The sequence below is a fragment of the Mytilus galloprovincialis genome, chromosome 8 (assembly GCF_965363235.1).
Source record: "Mytilus galloprovincialis chromosome 8, xbMytGall1.hap1.1, whole genome shotgun sequence".
NCBI classification, from domain to species: Eukaryota; Metazoa; Mollusca; class Bivalvia; order Mytilida; family Mytilidae; genus Mytilus; species Mytilus galloprovincialis.
In genome coordinates, this window is record NC_134845.1 from 15947383 (window position 1) to 15966966 (window position 19584).

Genomic DNA, 19584 nt, shown 5'->3' on the forward strand with positions numbered 1-19584 from the left:
TATTAAAATTGTTGTTGGCCATTCGTTTGATGTGTTTTATCATTTGATTTGGGACTTTCCGTTTTGAATTTTCCTCTGAGTTCAGTATTTTAGTGTTTTTTTTTCACACATCGTTTTCAATATAATGGTCTCGTATGTGACTGTCGTACAAGTGAGAGGTTTGGCAAGCTTTAAAGCCAGGTGTAATCCACCATTTTCTACATAAGAATATGCCTGTACTAAGTCAGGACTATGACAATTGGTAACTATTCGTTTGATGTGTCTAATCTATACATTTTGCCATTTGTTTAGGGACTTTTTTTATTTTTTAATTTCCCTCGGAGTTCGTTTTTTTGTTATTTTACTTCTTGTTCCTTTTTCGTTTATTAACTCAATGCATAACTTAAAATTACTCAAAGCTAAACATCTTAATTTCTCACAATCTGAAACAGTAAAAGAGAAAGAAGGGTCGACATGTCAGGAAATGGATTGCATGTTAGTTTCCTCTGACCCAAGTCTTGTTCTACGCTGTCCTGATTCAGTCCCAGGTTTATCAAGAATTTTCTAGTTTCATCCCGTGACAGCCTGAAACAAGAATCACTTCAACAGATTCCATGTCACTTAACATCACTGTTGATTCGTTGATGCTCATACCACTATCACTATCAATTTGTATGTACTTATGTTTTCTCTCATTTTTTTTTTCTGTGCACAAATAGGTCATGACCAATTAAATAAACATTTTTTTCTTTGTAGCAACTACCTATGTCTTTTTTTCCTTCTGTTCTTATGTTACACCACTGTCCAAGGTTAAAGGAGAGCTGAACCGGTTCACAAGCCTATTTATGAGTCTGAGTGTCCCAAGTTAAGACTCTGTAGTTCAGTGGTTGTCATCAGTTCTTGTCTGTGATGTGTGTTTTCGTAAATTGTTTTGCCATGATATAAATTAGGCCATTATAGTTTTCTTGTTTGAATTATTTCACATTTTCATGCCAGGTTTTTTTTTTAAAGACGACTGTAGGTCGTACAGTGCCTGTAATTTCTTATATCTATTTCATTTAAACTCTGGTGGATAGTTGTCTCATTGGCAATCATTTCACCTCTCCTTATATTTATATAAATCTATTATATGTAAATATACGGAAATTTGATTGCAAAAGGCCATCTACTGACTCCACAAACAGATTTATTCTTTATTAACGCGCAGAGAGCGTGGTACATTTCCTACATGATACAAGAGATATGACGTTTCCATTTCCTTTAGAATTTTCAATAAAAGAACAATGGTCATCACCTCAGAATAATTCTATAATATTTTCTTCGTCATTAAAGAACTGTTAACTTAAACCTCATTTTAAAAGTGGAATAAAATTTATCTTAATTTAAAACTAATTGTTTCAAATGTCTCCATCAAGCCACGCGGAAACAGATATGATAAGCTTTGGTATATCTACGGCTTGTTTTATTCTTTGTACATTTGTAAGTATTATATTATTTTCTCTTCTTCACATTTACTTATTTTTTGAATTTTGGATCAACAATGCTCTTCAACTTTTTACTTGTTTGGCTTTATAACTTTTTTTATATGAGCGTCACTGATGTGTCTTATGTAGACGAAACGCGCCTCTGGCGTACCAAATTATAATCCTGGTACCTTTAATAACTATTTACTTATGTTACTTTGTAATTGTTGTATAGTGTTCCATAATAATGACATTAATAGTACGTACATTGAGAACATGAAGGCAGATTTTCTTAGCAGACATCGGACATCGTATATAAAGTGTGTTTAGGAGCTTAAAATTGCACAAGTTTGTTCATTCAAAAGAAGAATTCTTCTCATTAGATCCATTCCTGCATCAAAATTCTAGACTTTAGTATTGTGTCCTGCTATTATACATTAAAGATGGAGGAAGACACCAATATACCATCATAAATGAAGGATATGAACACAACAGTTGCTTACAGATCCTTCAGGATTTCAGCAAGACACAACAGCAGTCATACCTTTTTTCAAATGTAATTAAAGAACCTTAGTGAGCACGCTCACATACCCCACGTCCCCACATTGTCATTGGAGAAATTAAATAAGTATAAGAAAAAAAAATTGTATAAGAAAAAATATTGAATAATAATTTCCTGTCAATATACATAGTATGTCCTTATTATCTACAAAATTTCATGAAATTCTGTTGTGTGTTTTCAGAGGAGTTGAGATGACAAACTGTTGCAGAAGTACATTGAAGCAAATAAGTTCAAAGGGGCATAACTCCTAGAAAAAAAATTGAACCGTAATTTCCTGTCGATATGCACATCTACATAGTATGTCCTTATTATCTACAAAGTTTCATGAAATTCTGTTGTGTGGTTTGAGAGGAGTTGCGATGACAAACTGTTGCAGTAGTACATTAAAGTAAATAAGTTCAAAGGGGCGTAACTCCTAGAAAAAAAATTGAATCGCAATTTCCCGTCGATATGCACAACTACATAGTATGTCCTTATTATCTGAAAAGGTTTCGTGAAATTCTGTTGTGTGGTTTGAGAGGAGTTGCGATGACAAACTGTTGCAGTAGTACATTAAAGTAAATAAGTTCAAAGGGGCGTAACTCCTAGAAAAAAAATTGAATCGCAATTTACCCTCGATATGCACAACTACATAGTATGTCCTTATTATCTGAAAAGGTTTCGTGAAATTCTGTTGTGTGGTTTGAGAGGAGTTGCGATGACAAACTGTTGCAGTAGTACATTAAAGTAAATAAGTTCAAAGGGGCGTAACTCCTAGAAAAAAAATTGAATCGCAATTTCCCGTCGATATGCACAACTACATAGTATGTCCTTATTATCTGAAAAGGTTTCGTGAAATTCTGTTGTGTGGTTTGAGAGGAGTTGCGATGACAAACTGTTGCAGTAGTACATTAAAGTAAATAAGTTCAAAGGGGCGTAACTCCTAGAAAAAAAATTGAATCGCAATTTCCCGTCGATATGCACAACTACATAGTATGTCCTTATTATCTGAAAAGGTTTCGTGAAATTCTGTTGTGTGGTTTGAGAGGAGTTGCGATGACAAGAAACAGGACTGACGGACGGACGGACGGACGGGTCAAAAACATTATACCCTCCACAACTTCGTTGCGTGGGGTATAATTACAACACATATATAGTTGTTAGATTCCAGAATGATCAACCAAAATGAGGTTATTTCCAATTGAGGGAAGTTTCACATAATTTTTAAGGATTTAAGACAATGCGTTTAACAGACCACTCAAATGTATATATTGACTACAGGATACAGAATGTACACAACATAGACTCATCCTTAAAAGAGGGACGAAAGATACAAGAGGGATAGTCAAATTCATAAATCGAAAATAAAATGAAAACGCCATGGCTAAAAATTAAAAGGACAAACAGACAAACAATAGTACACATGACACAACATAGAAAACTAAAGGATAAACAACACGAACCCCACCAAAACCTAGGGGTGATCTCAGGTTAAAGTTATTATTGATAGACTTCCAAATAGTCTACAAATACAAAATACGTTTTACTGCTATTTATCTAGGTGCTGCAATTAAGATCTAAACAAGAATCTGTCTATGGAACACAGAAGCCTCACTTGCACTATCATTTTCTATGTTCAGTGGACCGTGAAATTGGGGTCCAAACTCTATTTCAGTATTGAAACTACAATGATCATATCACAAGTAACATGTGTACTAAGTTTCAAGTTGATCGGACTTCAAATTCATCAAACACTACCTCGACCAAAAACTTAAACCTGAGGTGGGACAGGCAGTCGAACTAATGCATGCACAGACCTAAAAACATAAAGTTCATAAATGGGGCATTCAAAATGTTACATAAGTCTGAACTCCAAATAATTTTTATGGTGTAAACATGGTAAACATAGTAAGATTTTGCCAAAAGGATTCAATTAAATCCATTTTAATCCAAAAAACAAACTTGTCTCAAGTAGTCAAGAATGGTAACAATAGACAAGTACTTAGTCAATAAACTCATCATAGATACCAGGATTCAAAGGAGAAGGTTCGATATGGCCCTAAAATGGCCCCCTTTTGTAGCCTAAATTTCAAACTAAGATGTATAGTCCAATATCACAATGGATCATAGCTAATACATTGATTATATAGGAAATAAGTCTTTTTGTTGAAAATTTTTGTTCCTGCGTTGTATTCATGACGTCTCAAATATTACTAATTTTGTTTTTCATTAAAAACCAAGGAAAATGGGATTAATTTCCATTTGTTATTTTGACCTTAATAGTTTTATTTAACTTTCTGCCATGTCTTTAAGTCAACATAAAACATTTTTTATCTTGTGACATTGAACTTTATTATCAGGGCCAAATATGGCCCTTACCGAACTTTCTCCTTTTGTACTCAAGTCACACTCTTCCTCTCCAAAAGATTAATTAGAGACGCTTATATAAAAAAAGTTAAAAAGGCCAAATAAAGTCCAAAGTTGAAGTGTATTGGGAACCCAAATTTAAAATTCCAAAGGTTTTGCAAATACAGCTTAGGTCATCTGCATGTATTCCCAGGGGAAGAACATGTATAGTAATTTCGAAAAATAAAATATATAAAAACATTTTGGACATCTTGAACATAGAAATAGTTTTTTTTTTTTTTATTATATATATTTATAACTCAAATAAATCTTTAAATATTAAATACAGGAATTTATCGCAAACAATATTCTCTAATGGTTTAAAAAACATATTAAAAAGATTATCATAAATAAAAAACTACTGGCACTTTTCATTAAAGAAAAAGTCATAACAATAAAATATAAATATAATTCAGGAAAAAAAAAACATGAAGGATACTAAGTTAAAGCTGTAAACTTAGTAAATTGTTACAGCAAATATGCAATAAAGATATTGTTACGTTGGGGAAAAAAAAAATTATAAATCCCAATAAATCAAATATATGTTTACTCACAATGACATATTTCTAAAAATATTATCAAAAGTTGAAAACATAAATGCCTAAAGACGGCTTCTGCAATATTGGTAGATTGGCACATTTGAGGAATTATCTAAAAACATTATATGAACATTCTCAACAAATATATCTGAAATCAGATGTTTTCAAGCTTTAGTATATTCCAGCATGGAATCAAATTTGACAAAAACAATATTTCCTGGTGAAAAATTATGAGTGTTTGGTTTAATATTGAAGAAATCTTGAAATGTGTTGCCATGGAGGAAAAGTAGTTCATTGTGACCTCTCAATTCATCATTGAACTAAAGAATAGCCAACAGAAATGTGACATTGCAGGATAGACAAACCAAATTAACACATTTTGCTATATCATTAATTCATATCACACTATAATCAGTGTTATACAAAAATATATCTCTCCACACATGCCACATGGGTAAAGATAAATAGCCACAGCATAGGAGAAAAAAGTAATTCATTTTGTAAAAAATATCTTTAAATACAAATCATCTACAATAACATGTAAAATTAGTGAAGTATTTTTAACAGTGATGACTGTGAGGTATTACAATTATTGCATTTTGATTTGATGGACTTATGTGAAATTTTAAACATTTGGAATATTATCTCCCCTTGATCATATACACATTTTTTTAGGTTTCAGAAACTCTCTAATTTTGAATCCTATATTGAAATAAATATAAGGGAAATTGGGAATACCCCAAAATAGTCACCTTAAAAAAAATAATACAGGAAGAAGAAAATGTACATGGTTAAAAATTAACACCATGCATGCAGCAGCACTGACCAATGAATTATAAAAAAGCAAATATCTTATTGGTATCAAAATAAACTAAAATAAGCTCTGTATTCATTTTTGGAAGATTTTTCACTTGCAACTGCTACAATTTCAGTGCCACTAGCATTAATTTTCAATGAAAGTCCTCCGTCTTTAGAAAGCTTTTTTTCTAGGTCAACACTTAATACCCCTATCATTTTACACTCAGATTCAGTCGTGTATTTTGGGTTTGTTACCTCTGTTGCAAAGAATTCAAAATGAACACATTTGTGTTCGTCTACAACAGGGTAGTAGGTATGTTCTGGTTCAAAATGTCCAATTTGTACCACTTTTCCTTTTGTCACATGAATATCAAAAATATCATCTATGAGCTTGTTGCCATGGCTAGGACGCTTTGATGCATCATCAAAGCCATCTATATAGTTCCTTTGCATTGCTACACCATATGTATATCTAGAAACACGTGAGGTAATTATACCTGGTTCAAATCCATACAATACGGCTCCTTTCAACACAGCTAGTCCAGGGTCTCTTGGAACAATAACATCTATTTCAGGTCCAAGTTTTTCTTTAATAGCATCAATTAAAACAGAAGATTCAGAAAATCCTCCAACAGCCAATAATGTCTGCACATCAGAAAGTTCTTCTTTACGAAAAAGTCTTTCCAGTTCATCAGTAACATTTACAATTGAATAATCAAAGAAAGTACGGAAGAGTGAGTGATCAATCCTGAGTTTGTCTGATACAATTTTGATCTTTTTGTTAAAGTTTGTTTGGGGTATTACCTCCTTTAATGTATCCTCCGTAATTTCTTCATATTTGGTGAGCCAAACAAGTGGAAGTCTCACCGTGACTTTTTTAGTGTCTTCCTTAAAATTGGTTTTGGCATGCTCAAAATTATGCATAAGTTCATAATATTCTACCGGGTGGTTCTCTTTTACAGCATTTATGACATCTCCACCTAACAATCGAACTAAGAATTTATAAAACTCTCCGTTGACTGTGATCCCACCCCAATGTCCTCCACATGCTTGGTGAATCTCTTTAACGGAATTTGGTCCTGTTACTTCATGAACAGTTATGTCTGTTGTTCCACCTGAAAAGAATTAAAAAGAATTAAAAATAGGAATATGTATTAATAGGAACTATTCTAGATCTTTAGCTAATTAATGATCACATTTTCATTTTTCATTAACCTAGTCATATCGTAATTAAGAATTATTTAAAAAAAAATCCTCAACATACAGGGTAAAAAACATGTGAAATAAATCTCAAGTTGGTGGGACTACAACTCCATCAAATAAAGATTATAACATGATAAGTAAACTGCAAAATCTTGGTCAAAACCCTAATTATTAATGATCGTTAATGAATCTGTGACTAGTGGCAAGTCATGTCTAATAGATATGATTTAAACAAAAATACGAAAAAATTTTGAAATTATGAAGGCAAGTTTTATTATTGCGAAACTTGATACTGTTGCATTTTTTGCATTGATTTAAACATTGCAACAATTTTTGAATTTAAAGTACTTGCATACATTACATGACATTAATCCAATTCTGGTACTAACCTCCTTGATCAAAGACTACATATTTGTCGCCTTTCTGCATGCCAGCAATGGCTTTTATGCCATCTGTCTGTGTTTGTATGCCAACCGGCTGTCGTCTGCAATGTATAGATGCAGCTTCAGGTTCCAGTGCCAAAGTCAGCTGATCATTTGAAATGTTTACCTACAGTGAAAATAACAATATAAGATGTGAAGAACGAGACAGCTACCTACAAACATAATAAACTGTTGACAGAGACTTATCTGGCCTGTGTAACCTTATCACATTTTTTTACATTTTAAGCCAAGGTCAACAAACAGTCCTCAATAATAGATAAATGTTCACAAAATATGTCATGCTATTTTTCATCAAAAATATAAAACAAGAAAAATAGACATTGGATGACTTAAAATGAAATATTTCACATAAGTTTTATTTACAAGGGACAAACTTCCTGTATAAAAGACTTGATGACTGCTGATTATAACTGCATACAGTCATTAAAAGAAATGTAGGCCTGTGGTGAACAGTTATAATGCAATTGTCAACACAAATTATATTTTAAAGAGATATAATTACTCTTAAAATAATATTGGGGCTAATTTTCAAATTCGTCTTAGATATTACTGATATAATCCTCTAAGGATGTACTTAGGTGATCTTAGTTCAAGTTATTTAAATCAAGAATTCAAAATTGATTCTTTAAGATGGGAGAGTATTAGCTAAGGATCAAAATAATCTAAAAATATTGATAGGTCATGGAGCTCCTTTTTGAGATATTTGCTTTATAAAATATTTCGGGGAAAAAGCTGACTCGACTTTTACCTTCAGAAAGATTCATACATTTTTACACACGTTATTGTCTTGAAACTACAAAAATGCTTGTTTTTGGCCCCTTTTTGGCCCTTTATTCCTTGACTGTTTGCTCCATAATCCTTTTAAAATAAATCCCAACCTTCTACTTATAATATTAAACATTGTGGTACAATTTCAGAGCAATTGAAATAATCCTTATCTTATACAAAACTAATTGTCCTGAAACTAGATAAATGCTTGTTTTGGACCCCTTTGGGCCCCTAATTCCTAAACCTTAGGGACCATAACCCCCAAAATCAATCCCAAGCTTCCTTTTGTGGTTATAAACATTGTGTTAAAATTTTATTCATTTCTATCTACTTATACTTAAGTTATTATCGGGAAACCATCCTTCTTCAGACGGCGCTGATGACGACAATGACGACGACGTTATACCAATATACGACTGCAAATTTTGCGGGCGTATAAAAATAGCTGATCAGCACTGATTTTCAAACTTTTGTGGGACATTGCTGATATATACCTCATTTCATTTTAATAAAAATCTGGTAAGAATTGTAGATTTGAGAGTGCTAACAATATGAGATGGACAAACAGATGCCCAGTTTTTCTATGTCCCGCACAACGCTTCCTATAATTATTTTTTTTTTTAGCTTAGATTGGAATAACATGCCAAAACAAGGAAAAAAGTCGGTTGATCAACATACCTTTTCAGCAGCATCTCGCATAAACTGTTTTGCTTTCAGATCCCAGATAGCTGGGACAGTAAGCACCCAGTGAATGTCATCATTTGAGAAAGCCTTGGCTCCATGACCTTTTAGTAATTCATTCATGATTAATCCCTGGAAATAACCTATGACAGCTGCAAACACATCAACTGCTTTCATTTTCTTGTCACCATCATTCACATCTATTGATTCCTTCAGCCATGTATCTTTGGTTAATTCATCCTAAAACAAATAACTTTTTGTTACAAACATTCAAAAATACACATATACATGTAGATGCTCTGGAATATGAACAGTAGTAAAATAACTGATTTAATACTCTTCAATATTTTTCTATTAGTTGATTTTTTTTTATATTTCATATTTAGACAAAAACATAGCAGTTGAAGCCAGTAGCTTTTATCCAAGGGAAATAATCCAGTCATTTAAAATATGGATTAACTCAATTCATGGACACCATGAACCATGGCAAGACAGACAGCACAACTCAAAATCATGTTGCAAAAAAAAAAATGAAAAAATAAAAAAAAAATGGGTATACCAACCTACCTACCCCTTTTTTTACATGATGAAACTGGAAACAAACATATACTGTAAATTCAGAAATTATTGCAATGTTTTAATTAATGCGAATAATGCTTCTAGGTTAGTATCGCAATAATAACAAATTGCATTTTGATAAATAAAACATAGATCTGTATTTAGATTGGTCTGAAATCGCATTACAGTAATTAAACTAGCCTTCTTTGTTTTTGTCTTCTCCGTTTTTGAAAAATTGCAATAATAAATGTACACAATAATTTCTGAATTTGAACTATTTTTTCTGGCCTTACATCCATGATCCTTAGTCTCTGGTGGATAGTTGTAAACATCTCCTTTTGTATGCATACTTAAAGTCATATGAAACCAGTGAGTGGTGAAAAAAAATGTTTATCCGATTCTTTTACCAATGCATGTATATATCATAAAACTTAGTCCTCTGTGCGCGATTTTCTCATTTTTTACGCAAATATAACGTATAATCGTCATTTTTTTTTTCTCTGTCTGGTATGATTTAACAAATATGGCTGCTCATTAAATGCCGTGTTTTGAAGCCGAAGTTTACCGATTGTCACCTTATAGTAAACAAATAACAAAAAGCATGGGTATTGAGCACGTGTTTGACATGTACAATCAGAGAATTGTTTATTTTAATGACAGATCCATGCGTATTGCGACCACTGGATTTTTACGAGGAGGGTTACGCTCAGGTCACTATGTATACGGAAAATATGTCGGCGAATTGCTTCCTGGAAGGAAGCAATTAAAAATAAGTAAACTTCTTCTAAATGTGGACAAATTAAAGAATTTTCCTAAGAAAAAAGTATATGTACAGAAGTTGTATAATGAAAACTATTCATTTAGTTATAAAAAACATGCATATTTTTTTTTTTTAATTTGAGGTTTCTTATGACTTTAATCTTGTATATTTGTTTGTACAGTCATCATTGATGAAGAACACCTATAGGTTTAAATTTCATGTCAAGGCCTTTTAAGGCTGACTATACAGTATGTTTCTCATTGTTGAAGAAGTACAGTGGCCTACAATTGCTTACTTCTAATTCATGTTAACTCTTGAGGCAATCATACCACATCTAGATCTCCTCATTTAAATAGTAGTAGTGTTTTAAACACTTACAGTCGCTGAAAGAGTGATGTTTTCTGCTTGAATATAAAGCTCATTTCTAACCTTTATGATCCTGGATATACATGAAATATTTGCCACTGCACAATAGGCAACCAACAATCAATCAATCTTACCATCAAAAGGAAGAGGCAAACATAAATAGAGCAACAATGGTTTCCTAAATTACTTTTTATACTTTGAAATTTTATATTGACATTCATGAACTGTGAAGATCAAGGTCATAAAGAATTTGAAATTAAGAATAAATTAAACCCAAACTACAAATTTATACTTTTGTGATTATACATATTTCTACAAACCTTTTCTTTGTACAACATCATCTTGAAGTGTTCAAAATAATACCACTGAGAAAAATCAACTTTGTCTGGATTTTCTTGATAATAGGATTGAGCATCATATCCAAAGGTATGAAATGATCGGTTGGGTTTGAATAACACACATGTTGGGGCTTTGTAGTTCATCCATCCACCAGCCTTCCATGTCGGACACTGAATTTTTGGTTGATCCCTTTTATTTTTTAGATAGTCTTCGTAGTCATGTCTTGTACAATAGGCAAACCCAGAATATGTTGTCCCAAAATCTATTGCAGCAACTGCAAGTTTGTCATGTTTTATCTGAAAAATTAGAAAAATAAATATGTGATCACTCCCTATTGACTATTGAAACAAAGCATTCTGATTCACAGAAAATTACAAAAATATATTCTTCTTTCTTCTCAAGGAAAACAGACCTCATCAAAAGGCAAAAAGATATTTTCAGAAATAAAAAATGTAGTTTATTTTTATCCTAACATGCATGTTATATTTGCCACTGGACATTTAACACCAATTCAGCAACATTACAATATGGGTATTGGGAAAAGTATGTTTCCTTTAATAGTTAGACAGGTACACCACTGAGTTCACATATTAACTGCCTTAAAAGATATGAATTTGTCAGTAGACATGGTAGATAAAAATCTGAAGAATAAAACAAGTAATTTAAAAGTGAAATTCTGATCTACTAGCACCTTTTATCAAGAGTCAGCTACATTGCATATTTATAAGGAATGATTTAACTTCCTTATCTGACCCAGAATTCTACAAACTTAAAACACTTACGGCATCCATGACCACTGTCTATGAATTGAAAGGTTTTGATCTTCCTGAAATGATAAACATTATAAGCCTGATAAAGATTATCTCATTACTGTATCTTGCTGACAGTGTATACATGATATGCAGACTTGAAAACAATGATCAACAATTATAATGTATTATAATTAAAATCAGCAGAAAAACTCAGAATTTAATTGCAGTAAATAGTATATTTGTTCTCACTTTATTTAAGTATTATATCATTCTCCGCTCGTATTTTGTATTATGTATTATATTTTCTTTCATGCACACCTCTATATTTATATATATTATATATCTCTTGCAAAATTCTTATATTGGTGTAAAATTATGTATATATGTATCCAATAAGCTGTATTGCTTTCGGAATAAAGTATTATTATCATAATAATATTATCATGATTATGTTGAAGTAAAGAAGTATGTTGTTGTTTTCTGACTGACAGACTAACAGAGGGATTGATGACCAGATTTGAAAACATAAGAGAGAAAGGCTGGATGGGGGATTGTGTTCTTTAATTTTTAGGCTACTTTTCTCTATTCTTTATAAAAAAAATCAATTCTACATGCTTTATTATCCCATTATTTCCATTCTTAATTTTGGTTCATTTTTATCAATGAGGCCACCCTTAAAAAATTGTTTGTTTGGCATTGCCGACCCACACTATCAGCAGGTGGGTAGGTAGGTAGGGATTTTTTTTTTTTTTTTTTACATTTAAAAGCTTTATACATGTAAATCATGAAGTATCTAGATCAATGTTGTATAAAGCATTGCAGCATTGTTGTGTGTACATGCTGGTGGTTTATTTGAAAGGGGTCAACAGTCAATGTCACATTCTACATCATATGGATAATTTCATGTAAGACAGTAAGTTTTATTGGCAGAGTTAACCAAAGTACACAGAAAAAAAACACAGAACTGAGGCAGGAAACTGACAAATTAACCATATAAAATGTATGACGTGAAAATTGAAGTTTTATTGTGGGACTGCCCATTGAACAGAGGCCTGATGTACATGTCACATCTTGAAGTTGTGGTCACAGTTTGGTAAAATTACTATAAGTTAAATGGCTCAACCACTACGGCTCCTTGTACAAATGGACAAAGATTTAAAACTTTGATTGTTTGCTTTGGTTTTATAAACATCACTTTCTACACCATATGAATAATTTCATGGCAGTCAGTTTTAGTGGTGTACTAAACCGTAGTACTTGAAGGAAAACGCCAACCTGCGGGAGGAAACTGACTAACCTCATCACATATGACATGAAAATCAAACCTTAATTTTGCAACTGCCCAACTAGGGCTCAAACCAATACCTAGAGGCTAGTAATCATACATGCAAGATGTGACGAACTACCATACAAACACGCCTACTGCCCCTGATAAGTTTTGAGGATAAAGGACCTGTACCAAATTAGGATAGCAAAATATTAAAAATTTGGAAGGTTGACACAAATAGACATGGTGATAATACAAGTGCAAGGTTTTTCAGGGCTAAGTTTAAAACGTATGATAAATTCAAAATGGAAATATGCTGCAGGACAGACAATTTTTGCAGATAAATAAATTATGGGTTGTAATGCCTGTTTGATTAACAGAAATCTGGACATGCATTACATGAATACAGATAAATTAATGAGCCCTTAGAATTGTGGAAAAGGAGGGGATTTTATTCATCACTAGTACACTAGATACATTTATAAATATGTTTCTGTCAGTATCTTTTATGTTTTAAGAATTATCTTATTCATGTTAAGAAGAAAGGCAAGAAAAGGGGGAAGTACTTCAATTGACAGAAGATGCTAGTCTTTAAAATATGTATGTTTTGTACCAGGCTAGCATCTACTGGTACAAAACTACTATAAACCTGTAAATCTGGGACCATTTTGGTCTTTAAGCTTTGGTGCTTACAGCCATAATTATCTTGAATGCATCAATGTGGTTCTGACTATAGTAGATACTTTGTTCTCTGGTTCAAGGGAAAATTTGTCAATATTAAATAAATTTCAAATATTTAATAAGTTCAACAAATGTAAGAGCCACGCATGTTTGTTCTGTGATGTCCCGGAGAAAAACTTCTATCTCAGAGGGCCCTCATGGGGTTTTTGATTATGTGATTACTTGGCCGTTTTTTTAATGATTATTTGATTATTAAGCCAAATATTTCATGATTATTTGATTACCTAGGACTGTATTTTTAGTTTATGATTATTTGATTACTAAAGATAAGCAAATATTTAATGATTATGTGATTATATTGGCAAAAAAATGGTGATTATGTGATTACTAGGACCCCCCCATGAGGGGCCTCATCTCATGAAGCGACAAAGTTAAGCAGAAATCATCTGTTTCTGCTTTACAAAAGATAGAATTTAAGTCCTCTTCAAGGTCTCTCAGAACGTTTCTTTCAAAGAATAGCTGAAAATTTGATTTTTTATAAAATCCATCTCCATTAACCAATGCATTGCAGCATAGGGAGATGCTTTCCCCTGCCGGCCTCTTTGACATTACTTTTGGCAGACTTTTTCTATTCCATGTCATTTAAATGTTTGCTCCCAATACGGTGTAAGGCAAGCGCTTTTAAGATCGTGATTTGAAATAAGTAAAGTCAGGAACAAACTCGGCGGATACGATCAAATTCCGGCACAATTTCGATTTTTTTTAAATAAAAAAAAAATAATTTCTGAAACGCAAATAAAATTATTTGGGCGGCAAGTTTTTCAGTGGGTCGGGCGGCAATGCCAAACAAATGAAATTTTATTTTAGGCCTGACCTGTTATTCTGTCACAAAATAGAAGTTCCTTCATAATAAATATAAGTTTCAAATGGAAAAAGTATTCTAGAATAGTATTTCCACTGGAATAAATATTACAATAAACTTCTCACTTGTTTGACAGTTGCATCAAATTCTGTAATAAATTATAACGATACTATGTGAACAAAACAGAAATACCAGCATTACACATGGTACAATTCATATATCTATAAATCAGGTTTCTATAAACTTGATAGATGAAAATGATAATCTACTATTAGAGGCAGTACTATGCTATGCTTTGCTTAATTGTTATGTGAACATTCAGGGAATTTGCCTCTGAGTGTCTTTTTAGAATAAACAGTTGAGTTAAACAGTCTATTATTTTGTCCATGATAAATGTTTAAATGTAATATAATATTTGCATCTAGCCTAGGGTGTTAATAAAAAAAAGAAGATGTGGTATTATTATTGCATATATTTTTTACACAAATTATATTAGTACTTAACATGCTTAAAGCCTTTGATCATGTCAGATCGATAAAATTAAACTTAAATGGATCCAAATCTTTAATTGTTTTTACATAGGTGGTAATGTTAACGTTTTTTCCTGTAGCTCAGTCCATATCGAAAACTTGGATATGTATGATAGCTCGTTTCGAAGCTGTGACATTTTCACATATGTGGTTAAATTTTAGGGGTACGAAGTGGGATTACTTTTTCCGTAAATTAGCATACCCCGAACATCCTTTTGTGATGCGGCTCCTTGTGGTAAAATATCCCCTTTTTAACACAATAAGTTCTTTGAAAATTTAATACTATGAACACATTGAATAGCTCCATAGTTTTTACACATTTATTCTATGTTCCTCTACTTTCCTAATCACCACAAATGGCTAAGTTCAGTCATTTGTAAAAAATAGAAACATGTCCAATATCACTACACAGAGATTTTTTCTTTACACGTGACTTTTGAGTTCCTCATTTCGAGGCGCATTACGGATGTTGTCCCAAATATGATTTTACAGATTAACACACACCTTATTAATGAAAATTGAGCATGGCAATAACACATCAAGTCAAGACCACAATCATTTTCATTGAGTTGAAAAGATCTGAAAAGGGTAACTATCTTGACCTCTTATATTCAAATTTACTATTATAACAGTTTGTATTGTACTAACCTTCTCTACTTAACTTAATTTTCGTTCAATGTCATTTCACAAGCTTGATGCGTCAGTTGTTACGAAGAAAAATACCCTATAAAACCCCAGTTTCTAAAAATAGTATCAATTAAATCCCATCATGAACAGCCTCAGTCCAAATAATTATGATGAATCTATTTTAATATTTAATGCTTCGTCACAGACAAACATAAATTATAAAAATAATCCTTTTCAAGACGTCATAACCATTTGGAATAGTACAGCCTGGGATCATGAAAAGTTAAATGAATATTAAGTTTGAAAACTATGAGGTCATCTTGATCTATGATAAATGCATGTCGGTACAGGTAAAAATATAAGCGTACATTACCTGGTATAAATGAAATAATACTTACAAAGATCAACTGAAAGTGTAAATATATTACTTTCAATCAACCATTACGTATAAAGTGGAAACAGCACGAAAGTAGCATTTGTACTTTCGTTTTAGGATTTGTGTATTGCCTCACGGTTTACAGCCCACTGATTTCGTTTCCGGTGAAAACGTCACAGTCACATGTTAAACAAATCGGCCCGCCTACCGCCTACAAGGCAATACAAAATTTGAAATGGCTTAGATTACTTTACAATTTAAAAATGTTTATATACCTGTCCTTATTAATGAAATGCACAGTTTATGCCCGATGAGTTGAAGGTATATAAACAATATACTACAAAGCTACTCATCGGTATGCATTTGGTAATCAAGTCGAGGTGCTATTTTTTTAAACAAAACTATTTAAAATCCCTCATTTTGGTTTGAATATTGAATGTAGGACAGAAAGTCACAGGACAAAAAGTCACAGGACAAAAAGTCACAATTCATTTTTTCTGAATATTTTCTTTGAATAAAAAACACTTATTTCTACAAAAATATCATGTGTCTAGTCTAAAGCCCCGGTCACAACAAATCGTACGATTTTTTGTCGTAGGAGATCTATAAAATAGTTGTCGTGGCACTGTCGTGCAAAAATATTTCGAGTGGTCACATCAGTGACATCATCAGTTACGACATGTCAACGACACTCAAAATATCGTGCGATTGTCGTACGAATACCAGATAACCCGCGATTTGACCAAATTTCATGTCGTGGGTTCGCTGTGACCAGGGCTTACATGCATTCATGCATGGTTGGCCGTTGGATATACAATTCCAGCAGTCTGGATTTAAAGAAAATAATATGCAATTTTGCTTTTTGTAACATTTCTTACTAACTTTATAATAGCAAGAGTCGCTATATTATAAATTCTACATGCATATCAATGTACTGTATAGTAGCTTTTAAAAATCAGGTCTACTGTATATTTCATTTATAAAGATCGAGACCAGTCTCAAAAAGATCATAAAACATGATGATTCGATTCTTCGGGTAACTGACCTATTGATAGAAAAAAAAAAACCTCCTCGTATCAATACACCGGAACAAAAAACATTACAATACCGTTTCACTGCTTTAATTTTGGATGTAACGCGTCTCGGTGCTGATTGACTGAAAGTTAATTTGTCTATCAGCTCAGCCATTAGTTTGTCGACCATTTTTCCCTGACGTCATCAACATTTTTTTATGATTTTCTCTGTAAAAATGTAAAAATTGAATTTGAAAATTAAATTATAAGGAATGACTGTAATACTTTTTCTAACTTTTCAAAATAGCATAAACAAATGTGGTGCAATCTTTTAAGTATGCATCACTTTTATTTTTTACTTTTAAAATATTATTTCTCCATAGACAGAAAAAATATTACAGTCATTCCTTACGTATATAAAAAAAAAACATTTGTGTTTGACACTGAATTTCAAGTGTGCGTCCGAGTAAACCACATGCTTATGGACTGACGAATAGGGCTTATGGAAATATACCCTACTTTAGTGTACTTTTAAATTTTAATGGCAATATATAATATGTTACAACAGAAATTGTCAGAACAAGGTAGAAAAGCAATGTTTGCTTTAAGAAGAAATGTGAAAAGTATGTGTTTAAACTATGTCACTTTGTTATCACTGTTTGATACTTATATAAATTCTTTATTGAGTTATGCAAGCGAAATATGGGGTGCACATAAAGCCCCGGCAATAGAGAGAGTCCACATGAACTATTGTAAAAATATACTTGGTGTTAAGTTGTCTACTAACAATGTTATGATATATCAAGAACTAGGTAGATTGTAGTGGCGGATCCAGAACTTTTCCTAAGGGGGGCCCTCTGACTGACCTAATAGGGGGCCCGATCCAGTCATGTTTCAATGATTCCCTATATAATCAACCAAATTTTTCCCACGAAAGGGGGGGGGGGCGGGCCCCCAGGCCCCCCCTGGATCCGCCTATGGATTGCCTCTTATTTTCGCAAGAAAATGTAAGACTTTCAAATATTGGTTTAAATTGCTAAATACTTCAAACTGTATATTGAAAAATTGTTATAACTACTTATATTGTAAATTAGAGAGATGTCCAAATAATAAGTGTAACTGGTTGTATTTTATAAAGAACGAACTTTTTCTTATTGGGTTAGGTGATGTATGGTATAGCCAAAACCTTATTTGTGACTTGCCTGATGTATATTTTGCTGTCATAAAGCAACGTTTGTACGATTGTCTAAAACAAGAACTTGATGCTCAGTAGTATATGTCTCCAAAATGTTCTAATTATAAATATATGTTAGATAATTTTTGTCTGCAATTTTATTTATGCAAACCAATTCCAAATGTTTACAAAAATGTATAACAAAAATAAGATTAAGTAGCCACAACTTAGCTATAGAAAATGGAAGATTTTATGGTATAACAAGAAATAATAAAATATGTACTTTTTGTAAAAATGATATAGAGGATGAGTTTCATTTTATCCTCAAATGTCCACGTTTTCAAGGTTTTAGAACAATTTATATTAGAGGCCCCTCATGGGGGGTCCTAGTAATCACATAATCACCATTTTTTTGCCAATATAATCACATAATCATTAAATATTTGCTTATCTTTAGTAATCAAATAATCATAAACTAAAAATACAGTCCTAGGTAATCAAATAATCATGAAATATTTGGCTTAATAATCAAATAATCATTAAAAAAACGGCCAAGTAATCACATAATCAAAAACCCCATGAGGGCCCTCATATTAAGCCATTTTATTGGAAAAAACCGTCGATGTACAAATTTATTAAACTGATGAGTGCTAATAATGTAAAAGAATTGTGTAATTTAGGTAAATTTATATTTAGATCTTTTAAGCTTAGATCCGAAATGTTAAAATAATGTTTGTTTATCATTACAACACCTTCTGCTGTCACATAGTCTGTGTTTATATATGTATTATATGTATTATTGATGTTGACATAATTGTATACCTATAGTTTATATAGACTTTGGTAATAAAGATATATAGTAATGGCAAAGCTTATCGAGACCAAATATGAAAGAATTCTTTTAATGATATATAAATCCCACTATATTTCCGATCTATGTCAGGATTATATCTTTTTCAATTTCATTTTAATTTATAAAGTAGAACATCAAAAGAATCAATTTCTATTAGAAAATAAACCTTTGATATAAATACCTAGAGATGCTTATTCTTAATATTTACATCTGATCATATGAAGAATTATGAACTCTAGATATTTCTCATCCTTCCTTCTTCCTCCCTTATCAAATATTATGACGACTTTGAGGATTAATGTAAACGTAAAGTAGGGCTTTGACCTGTTTAAGAAATTGTTTTTTTTTCTGTAACTTTTGTAAAAATCATTAATTGTATATATTGTTTAATTTTGTGATTGTATGGCTTTATATTTATACAATATAACATTTATAGCTATTATTGGTTGCCTTTTGCTTGATAAACGTTAAGTGGCTACTATTTCATCAATATTAAGGAGGAGAGACTAACAAACATAACACAAAGTAGATTATGCAAGACAGACAGACTGAGGTGAAGGGCTGGAAATTTGAACTGCAACTGGGAAACAATGATAAAACTGAGA

General features: G+C 32.0%; 1 protein-coding gene across 2 annotated transcripts; it reads right to left on the bottom strand.

Moving 5' to 3' along the window:
* Positions 1–3854: 3854 nt before the first annotated feature.
* Positions 3855–16103, bottom strand: LOC143085175 (heat shock 70 kDa protein 12A-like). 2 transcript variants are annotated; one of them, XM_076261397.1, is made up of 6 exons: positions 15962–16103; positions 11627–11670; positions 10826–11140; positions 8819–9061; positions 7319–7478; positions 3855–6841 (listed from the first exon to the last, which is right to left on the bottom strand). In XM_076261397.1, exons 2-6 carry the CDS (start codon positions 11633–11635, stop codon positions 5790–5792), a joined length of 1779 nt encoding a protein of 592 aa, XP_076117512.1. In that variant the 5' UTR covers positions 11636–11670; positions 15962–16103; the 3' UTR covers positions 3855–5789. The 2 variants fall into 2 exon arrangements, with proteins under 2 accessions (XP_076117512.1, XP_076117513.1); XM_076261398.1 differs by lacking the exon at positions 15962–16103 and adding an exon at positions 15585–15639.
* Positions 16104–19584: the final 3481 nt, after the last annotated feature.